Genomic DNA, 23,573 nt, shown 5'->3' on the forward strand with positions numbered 1-23,573 from the left:
GTCCTCGGGACTGAGTTTGGGAACCACTGTTTTAGACTATTTCAAGGTCAGTGATTATGAATACGATGTTAGTTTCTTTTTTTCTGGCATACCTGAGAATATTTAGACTTTTGCATCCTCAGTGTTTTTACCCCAAGAAATACAAGGCAAAAATGCTGACATTTTTCAACAAGGAAAAATGTTATTCCGTGTAATATGAAACATGTCAATGTCAAAATGGCAGCATAAATAAAGTAGGAAAGGCATGTTGAGTGACCACTGGTGTACTGATGCCGATTTAGTACACATCTGTCCTGTGACACACTTTGAGACGGTCACCAGCACACACACAGCCTGGTGTCATAATCAGGACAGTAAAGCGTGTTTCTTTGCACACTTTCCTTAAATCTTTTCCGCTGCTTGCACATGAGAGGGTAGCATGTTGGCCACCACAGCTCGTGGTTTAAGGACTTCCACATTTCCCCGACACAAACATGGGCAGTTGCCACATTGTGAACAGTGCTTAGGGGGCTAACATCCTCCTTGTCCTTGTACTTGATTGCAGTGATTTTGCCTTTTTATCACGTAGCTTTTTCCACTCCACGGTGATACTTCACGTGATTGAATTCACCGGGCATATCACAGGATTTTCCGCCGTATCATGCGTCAGTTTCATTATCTGTGTCAGCGTCTGAAGACCAATTCACATTGTCATCACTGCAGGTTTACTTTCAGTTCATTCTAAAAGTGCTTTTATGTTTGCCGTTATGTTTTATTGGAAAAGACACTCCCACTTATGAATATTGATGAGTTACCTTGGACTTACCATAAAATGGCAGGAAGCATAGAAATATTTGCGTGTTTTGCACTAGACAGCAGCAGAGCACTGTCCCAAGCAGTACTTGGGCTTAACACTGTAAAACGGATCGCTACATGTTACTTCAAGTCTGACTCGGACTTAATAACTTAATAATAACACAGAATTCTGAGCCTGAGTCACGCGCAGATTTTACGCTAAGGAGGTTACACATTTCAACTGAAGCAAACATTTTAATAATTCAAATACCTCATGAAATAAATCATTGCATTTCATATGAGCACCCTGAAACGCAGACTTTATCTTCTTTTGTATGCACATTTGACTGGCTGACATTTGTTTTATAAATTCTAAGCCCATATAACAACCTTCATGAAATTAACTAGACACACTGCCAAATTTGATAATGTTCTTGTATGTTATAAATGATGTTAGTCCTTCGTGTGCTGTGAAGTACATAAGTAACATCTATCCCCTTTACCAATCCTCAGCATGATCCCCTGAAGATTTGTGGTATGAACACTGGCTGCTGTGCCGTCCAGTCCCACTTCTTCATCATATCTATAGCTAAGAACTGAATGAAAACTAAACTGACACTTCGTTTACTGTTTTTTGTCACTGGACTGCGCATAGCAAACTCTTTTCTGCTAGGATATGCGATTGAACCCTTCAAGGGACTGGAGTACCATCCACCATGGTTGCTTTTTTCCTCACACAGAGTGCTGCTGTGATAATCACCAACTCCACGGGACCCTAAACTGGCAGATTTAATACAGAATTCAATGCATATTAATAACTTTTATTCATTTCACTTGATTGCACGCTACGCATGTGCTTAACCTCTTCATCACCTGCTGTCACCAGACTACATAAATTGCGTTACTTTTAATGCGTTACCTCCAACACCGGCCTCGAGTGGTGCAGACCCTCCATTTCCTGGGATGTCTTTCTGGCCCAGTTTCTTCTATCACGGGGCCCATTTTATTTGTTGAACCCTCTTTGTATGATGGTACAATGGGGTAGAATTTAAGTACTCGAGTTCACTGAAGGTGGCAACAAAGTGACATTTGCCTGTCCTCCCTCTGCAGTTTCCTTATGTTTTGTAGTTTAACTGGTGCCAGCGTGTTTGCCAGAGTGCCACGTAGAGTGCTGGGTACTGTCTGGGGTTCTGTGCGCTGCTGCCAGGTTATCTGAAAAACTGTTGTTTGGAGCTTACGTGGGTGGACACTTCCATTGTTGTCCAGGGCCCTTCCTTTGCTTGCCCTTTCTTGTTTTGAGGTAAAGTTTCCTTTTCTGTTGGTGGGCTCCTTCTCTTTTTTGGCTTATTCGTATGTTATTTTGATTAGATGACTTGATAATTCTATCATCTCACAGTCTCTGGCCTTGTCGCCTTTTGTCACACCCCTGTTAGCCTGCAGCATTTTTGGTCGACATGTCAGGACCCCTTCTGCTCACATCAGACAGTTCTTCTCCAAGTAGCTCGCTTCTTTAATTCCCTCGTCCCTTTTGTGCAGGGAGTCCTGTTTTTTCCAGACTTCCTGTGGGTCCTCCTGCCCAACCCAGGATTTTGCCTTCCTGCATGTGTTTTAATAAATTTGATTTCCATTTGCTCTTGTGTTTTGGTTTGCTTTGCTCCCATGTGTTTAACAACCATGACCTGAATGAAGGAGTTAAGACTCTTTTGGCAGGCATCCTTTCTTTAAAACCGCACTTTCCTTGAGACTTGACCTTCACTTAAAGTCTGCAAGGCCACTTCATGTCACTAGTCCAAATGCAGAGTTAACCCTGGGAACCTACAACTCTGTGTGGTCTGAAAGTGTGTCCAGATTCTACAGTATCAGGGATGGAGAGAAGCTGCCTAAAGCAGCATTAGAAGAGTCTCCATCACGCATGTTCTGTCTCTGGTGATTAATTAGATGAGTACAAATGGAGTCACACATCCTCTGTGTTCACAGGAGCTTATCAGACAACTGGAGGAGGAGCGCAGAGCACTGGCTTTGGCGATCGCTGAGAAACTGAAGGACCATCAAGAGCTCATGCAAGTCAAAATGGGTCTAAGCATGGAGGTGGCCGCCTACAGGTAGGCATTATAACTACAATGCAATACATCTCTTTAGATGTAAATTTGGATGTAATAATAATTGCTGAATATCACTCTAGCTTAACAGAATACTCCACCGAAAACTATATTTTATTATCTAATAGTTACCTCAGTAGTTTATAATGATGATCAAGAAAAAAAATGTACTCTCATGTTTTCATGGAGAATGGAAATTATAAACTTTCAATGGACTTCTCCAGAGACCACAGTAAACAGTATAAAGACTTGCGTACAAAACCTCCCGCATTATCCACATGTCAGGTCATCCAGTTGTATGCTCGCAACGGGCAAAATTCATACATTTTTTTTTCTTTAAATATTGTTAAATAAATACTTCCATAAAATCCGAGCAGTGCATACCGAGGAGGAAGTGTGTTCACATGGGAACAAGCTTTTGAACTGAAGGCAGAACTCTTGACCAATGAGAGGACAGTAGAGGTGTGTCTTCAATTCCAAAGTTTAATCTCGTGTGAATGCATTTCGTCTGCGTTTTTGATGTTATTTGATGTGGTTAAAAGATGTTCTTGGCCAGTACTAAAGACCACATGGGGCTAGTGACAGTTACAAAAAAATAATAGCTTTGGGTGGAGTATTCCTGTAATCTTAAGTGCCCTGCAGACATAACCAGTTAATATGAAAGTCTCAAAAGAGCAGCCTTGTTACAGAAAGAAAAGAGTATGGAAATGTGTTTATTTCCATTTGTATTTTTCAAAATGATCTGCTGTATCTAATGTCCCTGCATGTTTCTTCAAATGTTTTGAGATTGTCCTCCAGTCTCTGCTTTCTGGAGTGATGTCTCTAACTGCCTGTTCATGTTCCCTTTTGCCTCATCTATCTCTCCTCCTGTTCTTTTCTGCTCTTCTCCTGTGGTTTATCCAACAGAGGTTATTTTTCTGGGTATCATTGCTGTAAAACTGATCTTGGCTTCTCGCTGGAAATCTCCTGACTCTCTCTGTTAATCTGTGTCTATAATTTAGTCAGGTCATTTGACTCCAGTATAGCGAAATGACAAGCATCTATGCATTTGGTGGGGAGCTGGTTGGCTGGTGGTCCGTACCTTGCTAATAATCGTAATCCCCAATTCTCACCTTTTCTAATTCTTCTTTCAGCTTTTAGTCTCGCTGTATCTGTTGGTCTCTCTCAACAGTCTGCACAGGACCCCCTTTTACAAGGTGGATTTGGGAGGGTGGGAGTGGTGGTCTCATTGGTGCCTTTTGTGTGATTGTTGCTTTTTCTTACCGAAATCAAGTAAAACTATCTATCTCTATAGTGACCACAAGGAGGCACTTGCTAAACCAAAAGATGGGATGCTGGGTGTTCCAGCTGGCCCTGTTTGTTTTACAAAGAGTTTTGGGTTCAAGTCCTGGCCCTGAGCCCTGTCTCTGTGGATACATATGTGATATTTCATCCCACACCTCAAGCATGTGCCTCTTGTGAAAGAGTGCAGGTGTGTGCGTGATAGCACCGTGCAATTTACTGGGGTCCCTGGTCCTTGTCTCATACCCAGTGCTGCTGGGATGGCACCATGTCCTTGTGACCCTAAATTGGATACGCAGGTTCTAAAATGGATGAATGGATGTTAGACCCTTCTGTCTTCACAACAATTGTCTTTAAAGTACAATTGGGCATCTAGCCTACATTTTGGATTCTTCTTAGTTCGTGTAGTGCCCAGAGCAGCCTCTCTGCCTTTTAGATCCAAAGACAAATTGACCAAATGAGTTGTTTGTCTACTTTAATAGTTCCTGGAGGCTTTGTGACTAGGGATGTGAATTGAAAGCATTTAAACATTTAGCTGATTTGAAGGTGAAAACCTTTTAGGGAAAATGGTTAGCACTTCGGCCAGGTCCTCTCTCTCACTACCCTTTCACCCAATCACAGTGCACTTATACAGAGGAAACTAGAATACAACATGGGGTCAACCTGCAATTTGTCAAAAAACCTTCAAATCAAATTTGCACAACTGAATCACTTCAAGGGTTATAACAAACCGACCTCGGACATACCGAGTACTATGGGCTGTGGAGTCTTTCCTCACGGGTGGTCCTCATTTCTTGCAGTGAAGTGAAGCTGAAGATGAAAACTTAGAAAGTTCTCACACTGGCATCTTTTATAACATGGCTACAGAAGGGGGGATTTGTGAGATCTGTGCTTCATCTTCTAACCGGGTCACTGTAACTATAAAGAGAAGTGTGCAATTCATGAACAAAGTTCATAGACTAACAAAATAAAACCAATTAATACAATTATTTTGTAAAATAATGATATTAGAAGATGAATATATGCGGGTATAAACAGAGGAAGAACAATAGCAAACAACACAGAACATACAGCTATTTTAATTTGGTTTATCTTTTTCTGTCTTATAGAACAAAAGCATCTAACTTATGAATTCTGTTTTTTTCATTCTTCCCTAAAGAGTTTCCCAGGAAACATAACTTGTTCCATTCGGAATTCTGGTCTTTCAGGTGGTCAGGGTGGATAAGTTCTTAGTTATGTTTCTAGCGTCTGCACTGTGATGTTACCATTGATTTCTTCACAGCACTGGTTTACCCCAATACAAAGCTGTGTGTGTGAGATGTTGCTCTGGACCTTCTTACTGAATTTAGAAACTTATAACAGCGAGAGGCATGGTGGGGCAGGGGGTAGCGCTGCTGCCTCACAGTAAGGAGACCAGGGTTCACAGATTGGGTCCTCCTTGCATGGACTTTGCATGTTCTTCCTATGTCTTTGTGGGTTTCCTCTCACAGTCCAAAGACATGCAGGTTAGGTGAACTGTCGATACTAAATTGGCCCTAGTGTGTGTTTGTATGTGTGAGTGTGTGTGTGTTCACCATGCAATGGACTGGCGCCATGTCTACCATTTGTTCCAGCCTTGTGCCCTGTGATAGCTGGGATAGACTGCATATTAACTTAGCAAAATCCACACTTGGGCACCACATTGAATGTCATCTATTTGCTAGCGTAAGACATAGAATAACATGCAGAGCTGCCTGGTCGTGCTAGTAGACATTGCAGATGCACAGTGCAGTTCATGTGACTTTCCGGTGTTCAGCAGGGAATTCAACCCTGATGATTAAATGTGAAAACTCTGAGCAGCGTTAGCTTGACATTAATTTTGAGATCTGTGTAAACATCTGAACACTTTAGATTTTTTTATACTAAGCACTATCGATTTTAATACTCCTAGCTCATATCTGTTTACTACACATGCACCTCCTCAGATACCATAAATACCAAAAGGAGCACTACAACTAAATTACTGTAGAGCTTTGAAACTCAAAAAAAATTCAGTTTTTAAGATCAAGCAGTTTACCTCATCAGCAATCGAGAAAAATCAGCTGATATTGGTCAGCAGGTGATCAAGCGAACCATCACTAATTTGACCTGCTTACAAGGAACGCTCAGTCATTGAATGGGAAAAACGCTGGGAAGGTGGGTGCAGGTGTGATGTGATGGGACATCAACTCAAAAATTGTGTGTCAATCCCAAACAACTGTGTCTACTTAAACAAACTTGTGTATTTACATTGTTATGCCTGCTCTTTACAACGTAGACTTAATGGAGTTTCAAGAACTGGCAAGTTATGGTGGAAGAGCCAACACCACAAAATCCTATCAAAACTCCAAAGCAGCTAAGTGGACGTTCATGGTGTTTTGCATGTATATTTTAGTTAACCCAACTTAACATAAAGAGTTTATGGAGTTTCGTGATGAAAAGAGGAGGTTCAGTAGAGGGATCAACAGAAAAAACATTAGATTTGTCCATTTCACATGCCCTAGCAACGATTCAATTGTTCAACAAGCCATCCAGTTTATTCACGTAGGAGCAAACATCTACAGTAAATGTATCCAATTATCTGTCACTCGATTAACCGCCAGTCTCCATTAACCCAAGAAAAAAAAATCACATGGTACACCGAGAGCTCTGCATATTGAAACCACTCTCCCTTTTGCTAGCCTGTAGTGTTCTTCCCCAGCACCACATGTCAGGCCGCATTTTGAAATCACAGTGTCAGTTGCTTACCTTCAGTTTTAATCTCTTTTGTTATTATTCATTGTTATGGATGATAAACATATGCGTGTGGTTTTGGAATTGTCACAAAGAATTGAAATTATTAAACATTTACAAATCGGCGAAAGTCCTTCAAGTATTGCTTCAATTTATGGAGTAGGAAGAACAACATTCGCTTTCTTACTTTAACCCTTTCTACAAATACTAGGTGTGCTTCCCATCTAAGACAAGTTCAGATCTAAGTAATCAATGCAGACCTCAGTGTTCGTGTTTGCAGAGCACCATGCATTTGTCTTCGTTGTATGCCAATTGGTATGGCATTCGGAACAGTTAATGTTTATGGTGTGCCATCTGTTGGAATGACAAGTACAGTGTATTTTGTTACTAAAAATGCGTTCAGTGCCCCATCTTTTGGAATGACAGAGACATAGCAGCTGGAGGGACTCTCAGACAGGTACACAGACACTTGTCCTTTTATTAATGTGGATAATAATAATAAATAAATAAATATAGAGTGCTTTTCTCACTACTCAAAGTGCTACATAGATAGAGGGGTACCACTTCTTCTTTTTTTCGTTTTTTAAATTTTATTTATTAAAACCAAATAACATTCGATACAAGCAAGTCAAGTTTTGCAAAACTAGGTTTGAAACAAATCAACACCCACCCCTGATTAAGAGAGCTGGGCCAACAGAATAAAACTTTATTAGTAGGAAAAATAAATAAATAAAAGTCAATAGAATAAAAAAAGGGAACAAAATCTGCTTTCTCAATTTAAATAATTATTCTAAAATGTTATTGATTAGATCCTGTCAGGTTTTGAAAAAGTTTTGTACAGATGCTCAAATTGGGAATTTCTTCAGTTTCAAATAATATACAACATCAGTTACCCACTGACTTAAAAGGAGAGAGTTAGGATTCTTCCAGTTGAGCAAAATAAGTCAACGTGCCAATAGTGTAGTAAAGGCAATCACAGTTTGTTTGTCCTTCTCCACTTTAAGCTCATCTGGAAGAACACCAAACACAGCTGGTAATGGGTTAGGAGGGATTGTGACACCAAGGCTGTCTGAAAGGCACTTAAAGATTTTGGTCCAGAATGATATTAATTTGGTGCAGGCCCAAAACATGTGGCCTAGTGAAGCTGGAACTTGATCGCAACGTTCACAGGTTGGATCTTGCCCTGGAAACATTTTGGATAATTTTAAATGAGACAGATGAGCTCGATAGAGAATTTTAAGTTGAACAAGTGAATGCTTTGCGCATTTAGAGCTCGAGTGAATTCTGTGCATGGATACCTTCTACTCCTTTTCTGAAATGTCGAGTCAGAGATCTTTTTCCCACTGTACTCCCCACTGGGATCTTTGAAAGGGAAGAACTTTTAAACGTTTTTATATATTGCAGAAATGCTTTCTGAGTCCTCAAGACTGATCACTATTTTTTCCAGAATAGAGTTTGGTGGGAGGTGAGGAAAACACTGCAGGTTTTATTTAACAAAGTTTCTAATTTAGGGGTAATGAAAGAAATATGTTGCTGGAAAGTTAAATTTGGAGTGCAATTGTTCGTAGGATGCGAAGATGTTGTCTATGTACAGGTGTTTAAATGATTTAATCCCGAATGTTAAACACTGCTTACATTTGAGTGGGTGGAAAAATGTGCCATAAATAGAAGAAGCTTCTCTATCTTGAAGTACTTCCTACATTGATTCCATATTCTGAGTGAGTGAAGCACAGTTGGGTTGTTAGTATATTGGCGATAACTTGTACTTATTGGGGTACAAAGTGAGGAATATAAAGAAGTACTGCAGGATTTTATTTCCATTGTGGACCAAGCCTGTATATGTTCATTTATTTGCAATGTAGGGTCGCCCTTTGGATACATGGATAATAATAAAATAATAAGTTACATTTATTGAGCGCCTTTCACAAACCCAAGGTTGCTTTACATACAGAGTAAAAAAACAGTATGGAGACAGTAAGGAGATGACTGCTCGAGGACCTGAGAGAGCGACAAGGAGTGTAAGGCGCTAGTAACTGAGTGAGGTAGAGGGGGGCAAGGTTATATAGGGCTTTGAAGTTGCGAAGCAGAATCTTGAATTTAATCCTTTATAGAACAGGTAACCAGTGAAGCTGGGAGAGAACAGGTGAGATGTGAGCAAAACGCTTTGTGTGGGTAAGGACTCTGGCTGCGGACTCTGAATATACTGTAGCTTCTGTATAGATTTTAAAGCGAGGCCAATGAAGAGGGAATTACTGTAATCAATACGAGACTGTGACGATGTGGGTTCTACTTCATGCTCCAGTCTTGCATCTGGAAGCCCTTGAACCTATCACCGTCGGTAATGTTACCAATGAGCACGGCAGTGAGGCACAATAAATAGAGCAAGGGGATGGAGCAAAATGTGCAAAAGTGCTTTTATTAAAATCGACAACAACAAAACAAAGTCCAAATTAAATAAAGTGCAGAGCTTCAAATCATTAAATAAATAATCCATAAAACAGTTGTAAAGTGGAGGTTAAAAAAAACACAGAAGAAAAAACAATCCTTTAACACGACGACAAGGTTAAAACAACGCTGGAAGCAGTCATTTAAAAAAAATCCAAAGCCGGTGTCTTTTACCTGCTGGCTCCCCTGCTTTTCCCATCAGGCTTCTCAACAGGAGAGTCGCCCTACCAACAGCTAGCCTTCTCTCCACTCTACTGGTCTGGAGGCTTCCTGATCCCTGGCTTCGGTTGCGCTCTCCAGACCGAGACTTGGCTTCCCTAACGACTTAGACTTGGCTTCCCTAACGACCGAGACTTGGCTTCCCTAATGACCAGGATGCTCATGTCAGGGAATTCACCGCCCAAGCCTCCCATCTCCTGCTGCCTTCCTGGCCTTGCGTGGCCAGCCATCCTACTACTGGTCACTCCCATTCCTCCATAAAATGTTCAGCAGGAGTGACCACTTCCAACTGCCCTAGGTGTTGGCCAAACACCCCTGCTAGGGCTCAACTGTCCAGCTGACTGACTGTGAGCCTTTGCTCGCTCACACCGGCTTTCTCTCTCTCCTCCTCGCTGCTTCCCGCTCTCCTGCAACCTCCGGCTCTTTTCTTTTTTTCTTCTTGTTTCCCTTCGCCGCCTCACACTTATATTTATCAAGAGGACGTGGCAGCTGTGGCAATCAGCAGATCCTGGGAACAATTACGGATGCAGACCGTTCCTCACCTGTGCACTTAGGTGAGAAGCGCCCACATCACGAACTCCTCTGGAACCACTTTGGCGACACACCACCATGACCCCTCGCTAAGCCGTGAAAGCGGCGATTATTTATAATGTGACGATGCGGGTTCACTCCATGCTCCCTTTCATCTTCTGGGAGCCCTTGAACCCGTCGCTGTCAGTAGTGTCACCGATGAACTTGGCAGTGAGGCATAACAATAGAGCAAGGTGATGGTGTAAGAGTGCAAAGTGCTTTTATTAAAATCAATAAAACAATCAAAACACAAAGTGTCCGAATAAATAGTGCAGTGTTTCAAATCTTCAATAAATAAATAATACATTAAAAACAGAGGTGAAACGTGGAGGTTAAAATCCATTAGAAAAAATCTTTAAAACAACGAGGTTAAAATAATGGCTGGAAGCTGGCTATTTAAAAATCCAGTGCATCCTTCTTCTACTACTGGCGGCTCCCCTGCTTCTCCCAAACGGGCCCTGCAACAGGGGAGTCATCCTAGCTGCAGCTGACCTGCTCTGCCTGCTTCGGCTGATTGGTTCGCCTCACCGACCCCTGGCTCCAGTAGGCTCCTCCAAACAGCGACTTGAGCTCCTGGGGAATACACGTCCCAAGTCCCGACTCCCGCTGCCTTTCATGGCCTTACGCGGCAAGTCATCCGCCTTCCGGTCACCCCCACTCTTCACAATATACTTGGTGGGAGCGACCACTATGATTGCTCCCTAGGTGTCGGCCAAACACCCAGGCTTCCTTGCTCAGCTGCACACGAGCCTGCGCTCACTCTTTCTCCTGCACCAGCTTTCTCCTCCTGCTTCCTGCCTTCTCCTACAACCTCTCGTTCTTTCCTGTTCTCTTCTTTTTCCTTCTTTTTTTTCTTTTTCTCCTAGCCACCTCGCACTTCTATTTATAACGGGAACGTGATTCACCTGTGGCAATCAGCGGCACCTGGGAACAACTAGAGATGTGGACAACTCCTCATCTGTGCACTTTAGTGAGACTCGCCCGCACCGCAAATCACCCCAGGAACCACTTCAGCCACAGACCAGCACACCCCCTTGCTAAGCCACGAGTGCGGGAATTATTTACTTAAAACTGTCTCTTTGACATGAGCTGTGGACCCGCTATACCACAGAGACATTATGAAACAATGAACCAGAGTTTGAGCATCATTAAAGGACAGAAATGGACGGAGGCAGGCAATGTTACGGAGATGATAAATTGAAATTTTGGAAAGAGACCTAATGTGTAGCTCAAAGTTAAGTGATGAATCAAACAAAACACCAAGATTTCTGACAACAAGAGCAGGTTTGACACGTGTAGATCAACAGAAATAGAGAAATTGGATGCCTTAGAAAGTTGGGATTTTGGACCTACCAGTAACACTACAGTTTCATTGGCATTAAGTTTGAGAAAGTTATTTTCCATCCATAGCTTAAGCTCAGTGATGCAGTCATAGGGGAGTCTGTACTAAGTTATAACTGTATATCGTCTGCATAACAGTGGAAGTTAAGGCCATGTCTGCGAATAATCTGACCCAAAGGAAGGATATAAAGTAGAAAAAGTAATGGCCCAAGGACTGAACCCTGAGGAACACCATGCGACACAGGTGAGGTGGAGGATTTGTGTCGGCCGAGTGTGACAAACAGTTGCCTATTAGACAGATATGATGTGAGCCATTGAAGGGCTAAGCCAGAGATGCCTACAGCAGAGACACATGACAGGAGGATTCCATGATTAACAGTGTCAAATGCTGAACTTAAGTCAAGAAGAAGGGCAATATTAAGGAAACCGCAATCTGCAGACCGGAGAAGATCATTGACTACTCTGAGAAGAGCTGTCTCAGTGCTGTGCTGTGTACGAAAGCCAGACTGAAAAGGCTCATATAGTGTATTATCTAGAAGAAAAGCATGGAGTTGTGTAGCAACCACACATTCCATCACCTTAGCCAAAAAAGGGAGATTAGAGATAGGCCTGTAACTGGAGAGAAAGGAAGGATCCAGGTCAGGTTTTTTAAGGATTGGGGTAACTGTAGCAGTTTTGAGGGCAGTAGGGACAGAACCTGAAATGAAACATGCATTTACCAATGAGGCAACAGGAATACTAATTATGGATGAGCATGTCTTAATGTCTTAGAAGTGGGGGCAGGATCAAGTAGACAGGATGAGGAATTAGACTTATTAATAAGTTCAGAGATGGCAAGAGAGTCAACAGGCGAGAAACAAGTGAGTCTTGATGATGGAGATGGCAGATCGGAATGAGTGAATGATTGAGGTGTGGAGGGGAAATTGTGATAGATTTCATCAATTTTGGTATTAAAGAAATGTAAGAAAGCCTGACACTGTTCAGCTCTGTTGGGGCATGCTAGAGGAGGGGTTGGAGGAGTTTATTAACAGTTCTAAAAAGCGTTCTAGGCCTAGTCTTAGCACCATTTATGAGAGAGGAATAATAGTTGGAGCGGGCAGTGTTAAGGGCATCCTTATATTTAAGTATGTGCTCAGTGTAAAGCTGTGAATTAACTATGAGGTCTCTTTTCTTATAAAGCCGTTCAAGACACCAGCTAGTGGCTTTCATAGCTCTGAGCTCATCAGTGTACCAGGGACAGGGACAGGAGGCTGGAACAACCCTAGTTTTTAAGGGAGCAAAGTTATCTAACAGTTGGGAAACACAGTTGTTATAAAGGGAAACCATGTTTTCAGGAGAGGGAAGACTATGCAATTCAGAAAGAGACAAAGACAGAAGGGAAGCAGCAAACAAATCAGAATTAACAGACCTAATGTTGCGATAGGAGACAGACTTTTTCTTGACAGATGTAGTGGTAATAATGCTAAAGTTACATTCAATAAGCTTATGATGAGAAATACCAGAGAGTGAACCTGAGACAGAGATATTTATTCAAACCATTTGAACAAAGCAAGTCAAAAATATGACCCTTAGTATGAGTGGGAAAATCCAAATGCTGAGTCAAGTCAAAACAATCCAAAGTTGAGATAAATGTAGCTATAAGAGAGCAGTTGATATCAACATGAATATTAAAATCACCAAGTAAAATTACAGCAGGGCAAAGAGATGAGATTACAGTGAGAAGTTCATTAAGTTCAAACAGAAAGTTCACCACAGATTTGGGAGGATGATAAACTAACAACAGCAGTACAGGAGGTGGGGGGTTGGACGGGACACACATTTTAACAGCAATATATTCAAAAGATGTGACTTCAAAAAAGGAGATCATTGTCAAGGTAGATCTATAAACCAAAGCCAGGCCACCCCCTTTTCCTGTTAACCTGGGTTTAGATATGTGGCTATAGCCTGGGGGAGACAGCAAGTTTAAATGTAAATAGTCACCAGGTTGTTGCCAAGTTTCTGTAAGAAGAAAAATGTCCACTTGCTTCTGGGAGATGAGGTCATTAATCAGCGAGGTCTTGTTAGTGATGGAGCGAGTGTTCAAAAGGGCGAGCCTAAAATTGGAACAGCCAGGAGAGTACAGACACTTCCTGAAGAGGATGAAGATGGCCCATGTTTATTCCTCGGACAGTCCTAGCGTTATGCAAGTGAACACGGTAAGATGTCAATATTCTTGGAATCAACGCGTCCGAGCCATAGATCCGCGAGGGGCCTCTTTTAGACCGGTGACTATAGAAAGGACGCCAAGTGATTCCAAGTGAATTGCAAAAACTATAAGTCAGGGAGACCAATTGTGGATAATAGCCAAGATTTTTAAGTTCATATGGAGAATATATGAGCTGTATTGCCAAAAAAGTAGAAATGACAACACACAGCACAACTCCAAACCAGAGACAGAACAGGCTAAGAATATCCAGACACCGGTGGACACCATCAAGAGCGAACAGAATGCCACACAACACCATGCTAACTCCAGCTATACATGTTAGCCAACCCAAATCTCACTGCATAACCAGCTAGAAAAGGAAAAGCACAGCGGGCAGACTGCAGATTCGCAGTTCAGACTGGCGACTGCAAATGAAGAGAATAGTTTCATACTCATCGCTGGATGTTTTGAATTCCAAATTTAATGAGCATATGATTGAATCTGACTTCTAAACAAATGATTATGTATATTGGAATGTTTTGAAATAGAAAAAGAAGCTTAGGAAGGATATTCATCTTAACAATGTTCATTCTTCCAGCTAAAGTGAGATGAAGGGTTGCTTCCGGGTGCTCAGCCGGCACTTCCGCCACACCAGGAATTGCCAACAGAAGCTCATTGGGAGGCACCTGGAGCACGTCCAGGTGAAGATAAAAGGGGCAGCCCCCCTCCATTCAATAGCTGAAGTTGGGTGGAAGAGGATGAAGCCTGGAGGAGAGGATAGGAGTGGAGGCGGTGAAGAGCCAGTGCCAGTGGCTCAATGGCGATTGCAAAAAGCAGTGGTGACAAGGGCCATCCTTGTCTAGTACCACACTGTAGTTTAAAGTAGTCTGAATTGATGTTGTTAATACAAACTGTAGCTTCTGGATTGGTATACAGTAGTTTGGTCCATGCACAAATGTTTGGGCCAAACCCAAATTTCTCCAGTGTAGTGAAAAGGTAGTTCAGTTCAACCATATCATATGCTTTTTCTGCATCCAATGATAATAATATCTCCGGGGTTTTAGACTTTGTGGGTAAACAGGCGTTGAAGTTTGGAAGCTAAGTGTCTGCCTTTAATAAATCCAGTATGGTCTTGTGATATTACTGAAGGAAGCACTTTCTCAGTCATTCTAGCTAGAACTTTGGAAAGTATCTTCACATCATTATTCAGAAGTGATATTGGTCTGTATGATGCAAATTGTAATAAGTCTTTATTTTGTTTAGGGAAGATGGCAATTAATGCTTGACCAAACGTTTCAGGTAGATTTTTATTGTTTCTAGCTTCTGTAAATGTTGCTAATAAAAAGGGAACTAACTTAATTGAAAATTGTTTATAAAATTTGGAAGGATAGCATTCGGAGCCTGCTGATTTCCCACTCTGAAGTGACTGTATAGCATCTAGTAATTCTGATAGTGCCAGAGGTTTATCCAATTCCTCAGCACTGAGAGCATCTAGTTGTGGTATCTGTAATGCATCCAAAAGCTCATTAGGTTGCGTCTTGTCTTCCTTAAACTGAGTAGAATATAAGGATTTATAGTAGTCTCTAAATGTGTGCATTATATTTTTATGGTCAATGATTTTGCCTCTGTCTGTGTTGATAATTGCTAGGATTGCATTGTGAACTTCCTGCTTGTAGATTTGTTGAGCTAAGATCTTATTAGCTTTCTCTCTTATTAGTTTTGTTCATAGTAATGATGTCTTGGTTTAAAAATGAGTTTTTCTGTTTCTTTGTTTGTCAAGAGGTTTAGTAAATAATATTGACTTTGTCTACACACAGTACTAAAACACCAACCTGCGTTTTTTTTAATTTACTGTTTTTGCAAATAACACTAAAATGAAAGATTAGCTGCTAGAATCCTCCAGTACGTGTAACACCCATAAATGCCTCACCACTTGTCAGACTTTCCATTTTCCCTTTCAGAAGCTCAATGTCAGGTTTCAGAAGCACTTATTTGTTCCAACTTTCCATTTTAGTCTGTTTTTACTTTTGACAAAATATTCAGCGATTTGTTCTGAAATTAAACCTTAGGGGACACATCCATATGTCAGCTTTACCAGGCTGTGACCTGACATTCATTGAAGTCGTCCGCAGCGCTGAGATTAAAATGGGCCCAGGAGGCCCTTGGGAGTTGTCATGGGTGGCTCAACCAGGAGCATGTAACAGACAGAACTGGGGCTCCTATTAATTTGATTTTTAGTCTAGACTTCAAAAATTAAATAAATGTTTAAAAAAAAGAGTCAATCCAATATCAAACCTGCTTTATTCAGTTAGGACTCTTGGAGCATTAATGAGTGCAGCCTTGAAACAGACTTGGATTGGGTGGGGGGGGAAAATCTAAACTTGTATAAAGAAAGCCCAGTCTTATGGCTGACCCTGAACACGTGAAATGTTTCTTTGTCCAAATGCCGTAGGCACCCACCTTGCAGTGAATGCCATATGTTGGTTTGTTTATACCTTAAATGAATACCTGGGTTGGTGTGCGTTTGCCTTGTATTGGAAAAAAGGGAACCTGCACCCTCAAGGATGAGACGGGACAGTTTGCCAAAGTGCGATTTAACACCCAAAAACGTCAAAAGAAAAGCAGGTGGCACCAGCTCATATGTGCAGAAAACATGAAACAGAAGCGACCTGCCAGGCATTAGAATTTACCCCAGGTTTACAAGAGAGATGCGTCTCACAATAGGGGTCTTTTCATTTGTATTTTTTTCTGGAGTACCCAACCATTTCCTTGCTAGGACTAAACATTTATCTTGCTGCATATTTGTGGCGGCTTGCTGGTGACTTTTCCTGCCATCATTAACCTCTTCCTGGACTTTTGTTTTCACCTGCTGAAGCAGGTTGATCGTTGTGCGTTCATCACGCACCCTAATTTGTTAGTTTTGAGCTTTATTTTGTTGTGTTGTAAAGTAATTGTGTTTTTTGTTTGACATGGTTAATGCATTTTTTTACACACTACTGATCACTGAGTGATGGTCTGTGATTTTTGTTGAGTGAGCCCAATTTACATTAAACATTGCTGCGAGCGAGAGAGCAGTATCTGATTGTGCCGTTACTGTCAGAATGCTGGGGAGCGGTACATCTTAAAATAAAAAACTGGAAAGCCATTATTCATAAAAGAAAGGATTAAAAGGTGTGAGGATTTTGAAGTAAAATGTTCACCTAATTGTCCCGGTCTGGAGACCACACGTGCCAGTTAGCCTGAAGTCCTCTTTTCAGTGTAGCTAGGCTGCTTTGCTAAGACATGGGTTGGTTGAACGTTGGGCTGCTGTTCCTTTACAGCCACAAGGTGATGCATTCATTCATAGAAGGTGACACGGTAGAGTAAAACAGACAATAAAATTCCAGCTTTATCAGTATGGCACCCCGGCCTTAGCTGGTATTGATTCTTGTGCTTATTCAGCAGCAGTTTACTGTGATTTGAACTGGTCTGCTTTTGGCATCAGATGACTGGCATACAGGATAAAGTTGTGTGATCATCCGTGAATAATTCATAAACAATGGATTAGTTTAATGATTTGTGAGTGGTGAGAAATTAAAGAGGCGTGAGGTCAAAAGCAGCAACATAGCTATTTGAATGAAAGGGTATGGGCAAGATTTGTGAAGTCTTAACAGGTAAAATTCAAAAAACAAAAACATTTCTTAAAAAAGAATCAGAGCTTTGTGTTAATGAGTCTTTAATCCTAGGAAACAAAGTAGAAAATGTCAGGTGAACGTGTCCTTGTCTTTTTTTGAACCTGCTTAACCTCCTCCAAGCATGGCTCGGGCTTGGAATTTGATGAAATTACGGTTAAACCCGAGTCAAATTTAATGTGCCATCTAACAATCCGCTTTAACAGCGTTAAGCCCAAATAACTCTTGGGATGGTATTCTGCTGCCATCTAGTGGAAGAAATAACATGCTTCGAAAAATATGAGTATGTCTATGCTTTCTGCCCTTTTATCTGAATCAGAATTACTTTTATTCTACAGCACTTAATGTACAGAAATTTGACTTGGTAGATTTAGAGCTGTGTATAACATAACATCATCACTTACAAATAACAGAAATAACCTGTTCATTTTAAAAAGAATAAAAAAACTTTATACAAAGTGGCATGATAGGACAATTATAAAGGAGATGTGCAAATGTTAATGTGCAAGTGAAAGTGTGTGTATGCACACACACACACATACATATACTGTCCATACCCACACCTTCATACAGAATATGACAGAACACATGAATATGCAAAGAAGGCAGGCTAAATCTGAGAGGGCTATGGCTCTGGGAAAGAAAGTAGGTGTCTGTCAGTTTTATTTTTAATTGACCTGAAGCATTTACCAGAGGGGAGTTTTTGGAGCAAGTGATGAGCTTGGTGAGATGAGTCCCTGCTGATCCTTTTGACATGGTTAGTGACACCAGATGTATACCGGCCTGCCACAGATGGAAGAGCACGGTCACTTATTTTCTCAGCAGACCTCACAACACGCTGTAATTTAGATTTGGAGTGTGCCACTGCTGAACCACACCAGACAACAATGGAGAGTGTGGTCACACTTTCAATTATGGCTTTGTAAAATTGTACTAAGATTGGCTGGAAATATTTAATTTCTTTAGTTGGCATAAAAGGTACAACCACAGCTGAGCCCTTTAAGTGATGGAAGTGGGTGTCAGTCCCAGCTGAGAGTGTCTGTGATAGTTGTGCCAAGAAATTTGAAGGATTCCACCATCATGACTACAGAATTCTTCATTTCTAGTGGGAGAGGTTATCTTGATTCTATGATAGTGGTTTCCAACCTTTTCTGTGCCCTGCACCGCTAGAAAATGTTTGTTTTGCAAAGTCATATCGTATTTGAGGATGAAGAAGTTAAATTTCTAGTTTTTGAACCACATACAGTATGGCAGGTGAGCAAATTAAACTCAAGAAAATAAGTTTTTAACTTGGTGCATACAATTAAAATATAAATTGAGCAGTTTACCGTTATAAATCTCAATAATCTTGTAAACTAGGAGGGTTTGCCCCCTGCACGCTTTGTTCGCCTTACCCAGGCCTGCGCTTTGCACTTTCCACTTTGTGGTTCAGCTGCTCACATATGGGGATGCGGATATACAATTTAAACAGATTTTTATTTTCATGGGAATTGTTACTTATGCATAATAGAACTCTTTTACATTACAGCGAGTAATTAACCATATTAAAAAGTTGTAAAACATAATAATTTGAAAGTAAATTATGTTTCATGTTGCGTTTTAGAATTTCATTCATGTGGATTTGAAATTAATACGCAAATACTTTTTAAACTTACACTTTTACTGTAAAATTTCAGCAAATACAATTTTTCAAATTAAATTTTTGTCAATATCGCTTTGAATTTTTTATTCTGTGTTTAGACTTGCATCATGACAACACAATGTATAACTGCCTGTGAGTGAATTTCATTTTTTTCTCTCTAATATATAAAGTTTTTCGAATGTTTGTCTCTGTGATTTGTTAATTATCTTTGCAAAAGCTATTCTAACAGGAAACTGTTAACGTTTTAATACGAATGGCATATCAAGATCTCCTTTGTTGTCTAATGTGATCCCGTGAGATTTGTAGTACATTACCTTTCTTGGATACATCCTTCTTTCAACAGTAATTCGGGTGCTGGAAGACCATACAGTGTTAACAGTTTTAGTTATTCTACTGAATATTGTAAGTTGATGTTTTCATCTTCCGTACGATCCCCACCAACTTTTTCAGCATAGTCTATTGATACACATTTAACCAATTTGCCATGTAACTGATCAACAATTTTCGTGTTAATTCATTTGACTTCGTTTCTCTGTGCTAGGATTGCCCGTGTACTCATTTTTTCCATTGATAACCCTTCGGGATGAAATTCTTCAATAAGAGTTGGACATAGTAAGTCTTCTTTTATTGGGATCTTAAAGTGAGGAAAACGTAAAAATTTATAAGAGCTAAGAGAGCAGGAACTGTGTCTGTCAAAAGCATTAACACGAATGAGAGGTGAGAGGGCCATGTGCATGGTTGAATATGGTTGAAAGGAGGGCATGACTTGAAAAAATCTCACGGCCAAAGTCTCGTCTTGAAATGATCTCTTTGAAAAAAATCTTGTCTCAGGATTTTCTTTTATAATAGATAGATGTGCCCCCCGTGAAGCTTAGACACTCCGTTAACGATCAGGTTGGTGTATTCTGCAAAGCATCAAGTGCTGCAAGGAAATGATTTAGGATCAACAATTAAAAGTTTTGGGGGATTGGAGACCCCATGAAGCACCTGGTGCTGTCATTCTACTTAGCAATGAAACAGAGTCGACGAGATTTGTCCCCCAATAACACTTCCACTGCAGTTTAAAAACAGATGTGCCACACTGTTAAGATTGCTGCGCTACTTCCAGGACCACCAGCAGGAATGATGAGTTGAATGTAAGCAGCAGGTATTGCGTCCATTTCAGTTCCCCTTGTCCATACCTGGCAAGAACGTCAATCAAACCTCAAAATCATTGACATTTCACAATCAGGACTTGCAGAAATCAGTACTAGACCTCACTCTTCTCTATGGATTATTGCATGGTTCAAATTCCATTTTCTTAAAAAAATTATTTGCCTTTATGAATGCTTTGCCTGCAGCAAGAAACCCACGAGATAGAGCATTTATGTGTCTCATTCATAGGTGTCCATTGAGTGCGTAATGTTTGATTCCATTCATATAAGAGAAGCACTAACTAAAAGTGACCTACAAATGACAGCACACAGAAAGACACTGATTGTCCAACGATAAAGTCAGACAACGCACCTCACTCAGCTGTGGTGAATTGTGACGCAGTCTTCCTCTTTGTTCTTCCCTCTAAAAAGCCACATTGCACCCCAAGTTGGGAACCACTGCTGTAAGGTACCTCATCAATATTTATGAGTGAGGCGGAGCCTCCAACAATAAACACTGGCAAATGAAAAGCCGTAAAGGCACTTTTACCACAAACTGAAAGTTAACCGTTGCTTGAATCGAGTGATAGTGATGACAATATGAACTGGTCATCAGACGCCGACATACACAGTGAAACTGAAGCATGGTATGGCACTGTATGGCCGAACCGCCGTGATATGCTCAATGAATTTGGTCTCATGAAGCTTCATCAGATGTTGCTCTCTTATAAAAAAGGCAAAATGATTGCGATTAAGTGCAAGGACAAGAAAGAGAGTAGCCCCCTAATCACTTTTCACACTGCAAAAACTGTCAATGTTTGTGTCAGGGGAAATGTAGAAGATGCTAAGTCTTGCACTGTGGTGGACTATAATAACACAATGGGCACGTGATTAATGTGGGCCAGGCACAATCATTCGACCCTCCTGTGCTCAAACAACACAAAAAAAAAGAAAAGTGTGCAATGAAACACGTTTCTACTGCCCCGAATATGACATTGCTCTGTTTGTTAGTGACAGTTTCAAAACATATCATGAAGGACGTGTACGAAATCTGCATCAGCGCTGAAGCTCACTACACATGCCTTTTCTGCAGTGCTTCTGTTGACATTTTGGTATTTACGTGTTTCAGTTGCATATCTTCCAGGAAAAAAATGTAAATGTTTTTGACTCATTTTTTCAGGGTAAACATAACGCTAAGGTGGTTAACCATGCACACACACGCACAAAACCCATATACATGAGCATCTTAGACACACACAGTTTCGTGTGAAATGAAACATAAAATGGTGCAGGTAAATGAGGTCACCAGTAAAATGGTCATGAATAACAGACAAAAATGACTTCAACCCTGTCAGGTAAATGACGGTGGGAGTTCAGTGGCCCAGTCATGATACGTTTGTCAAATGTGCTGGTGTTGCAGCTCTTGAGGATCAGAATGAGAGGTCCTTGATCAGAGGCCCAGAGGGCTGCAGTGGCTGCAGGTTTTCATTTAAGTTAGTCTCTGCTTTTAATTCTATTAGTAATCGAATATAACAGTAACTTGATGTTATTTTAATGTGTATGCTTTTATTGTGTCAATAGCTGGCCCAGTCCATGATAGATCATCTAGCACTTAAATGAAAATGCAGAAGTGCCACTGAGCTGAAATGGATTTGACAGAGCCTAACTGCGGACTGCCACTCAGCACCACCATTGCCAAACGTCTGCCACATCGACCAATGAAATGCCTTGTATTTTACTTTCCAACAGATGATGTATACATGCAACAATATAATCTAAAAAAAGTTTAGCTTGAAAAAGTAAAATGATTTAAATTAAAAACGCCCATTGACTATCACACAGAGGGCAACAGCTGTTGGCATGGCCACAGGGGGCTCAAACTTGGGTCCTGGAGGCCAGTGTGCCCACTGGTTAGCTGTTAATGTGATCTGTTATGTATTTATATGATTTATTCTTGCACTCATTTTTCTACATTAATGAAGGCAGATCACCAGAACGTTCAATGAATTCAAATGAGATTAATTCTCTTTCTGTCGTTGTATTTTATTTCTTGTATTTTTCTATTTTACTTTCCCTTGATTAAGTCATACCGTCAGTTTGCAAGTTGCTTTACTGTTACCTATTTGGTACAGAATTCTCAACAGCAGTGCTAATGTTTGCAGTATGCCATCTGTTGAAATGAAAAATGCAATGAATTTTACTACTGCATGTTTTACAAAATACAGCACAATGGATGGGGCGTCACAAACATTAAAATGAATGAAACCCAACCAAGTTAGCTGCCAGATGGAAACTGGCTAATATTATACAGATTCTGAAAATCACCAAATGTATCAAGTGTAAAGAAAGTTTTTTCTTGATTTTACTTGTGTATGATTTAGGCATCGTTTTTGTAGGCCCTGGACCAGTGCATGCTCCCCATCCTAACCGGACCTGACCTGTCCTGTCTTTGCTTTTCATGGATTTGCTTGATACAGAAGGTTTAATGACAGGCTACAAGGGTCCATACTGGAGACCACTGTGACTGTGTGGGACAAAACAGGCTCGCACCGGGATGCCCGACACTTCAGGTGGCTTAATATTGGCCAGACCTATGCACTGCTATCTCACTCACACTGTTTGGCCGACCGCTAATACTAGTGAGCCTCAGGGAAAGCATGTGACCAGTGGGTTGCTGTGAATCACTATAGATGTGCTCTGTTCTACCTATAGGTTAAATGAACAGAAGAACTCACTGCTGCCCAGGCTTTAAAACTATAAACCACGTGGGAAATAGCCACGAGTGTGAGAGCAGAGGGAGTATGCCGAGGTACACAGGCGCCTTAACCTTTTTCTGTCCAGTGGCAACATGTGTCCATCCTGTGCAAAACTGATAAGAACGTAAAACAAAAGGAGTGAGAGCCCCCATCTCTGAGCACAGCCACTGTCCCAGTTCTGCAGTGGACTATCATGTCATCTAACCTTACAGGGCTGTGCCTCTGAAGAGCGTCGTGAGGCGCCAGCTCAAATGTTTTGTGTTTCTTGGATCGTATTTGTAGTGATTTCATAGATTGCTGTAGCAACAGAGCAACTGTTGTGTTGGGGGGGTGTGCTGTGAAGCATTCCGCAGGGCTCTGTCACTGCGCTGTTAACTGTTTGTGCAGGAAAAAGTGATCTAGAGCTGGAAATGTTTAGCAGACCAGTGCTGAGGTTAACTGTTTACTGGCCAGAGTGTCTGTGGCCGAGACTCTCCTTGTCTCAGTCACGCTTATGGTGACAGCGGCCACTCAGGAAATGTGCACTTTAGAGCAGAGCCTTTGCAGGCCGTGACTAGGAATGTTGCACATTTCTGCTTCTTTCACTATTTCAAGAGGACCCCTTCTACACAGAGTTAAATCATCTACAATACTTGGGTGGGGGGGGTGGGGGTCTCTAAAGTCTTCAGTTACTGGAATTAGTGTTGTGGTTTTCCAAAGTGTATAA

General features: G+C 41.1%; 1 protein-coding gene across 1 annotated transcript in view; it reads left to right on the forward strand.

Moving 5' to 3' along the window:
• Positions 1–23,573, forward strand: part of synm (synemin, intermediate filament protein) — a 54,417-nt gene that overhangs the window by 7,634 nt on the left and 23,210 nt on the right. The window contains exon 2 of the mRNA XM_039773262.1: positions 2,752–2,876. Within this exon, the coding sequence (XP_039629196.1) occupies positions 2,752–2,876 (125 nt within the window). The remainder of the gene's footprint in view (positions 1–2,751; positions 2,877–23,573) is intronic.

Source organism: Polypterus senegalus, chromosome 12 (assembly GCF_016835505.1).
Source record: "Polypterus senegalus isolate Bchr_013 chromosome 12, ASM1683550v1, whole genome shotgun sequence".
NCBI classification, from domain to species: domain Eukaryota; kingdom Metazoa; phylum Chordata; class Cladistia; order Polypteriformes; family Polypteridae; genus Polypterus; species Polypterus senegalus.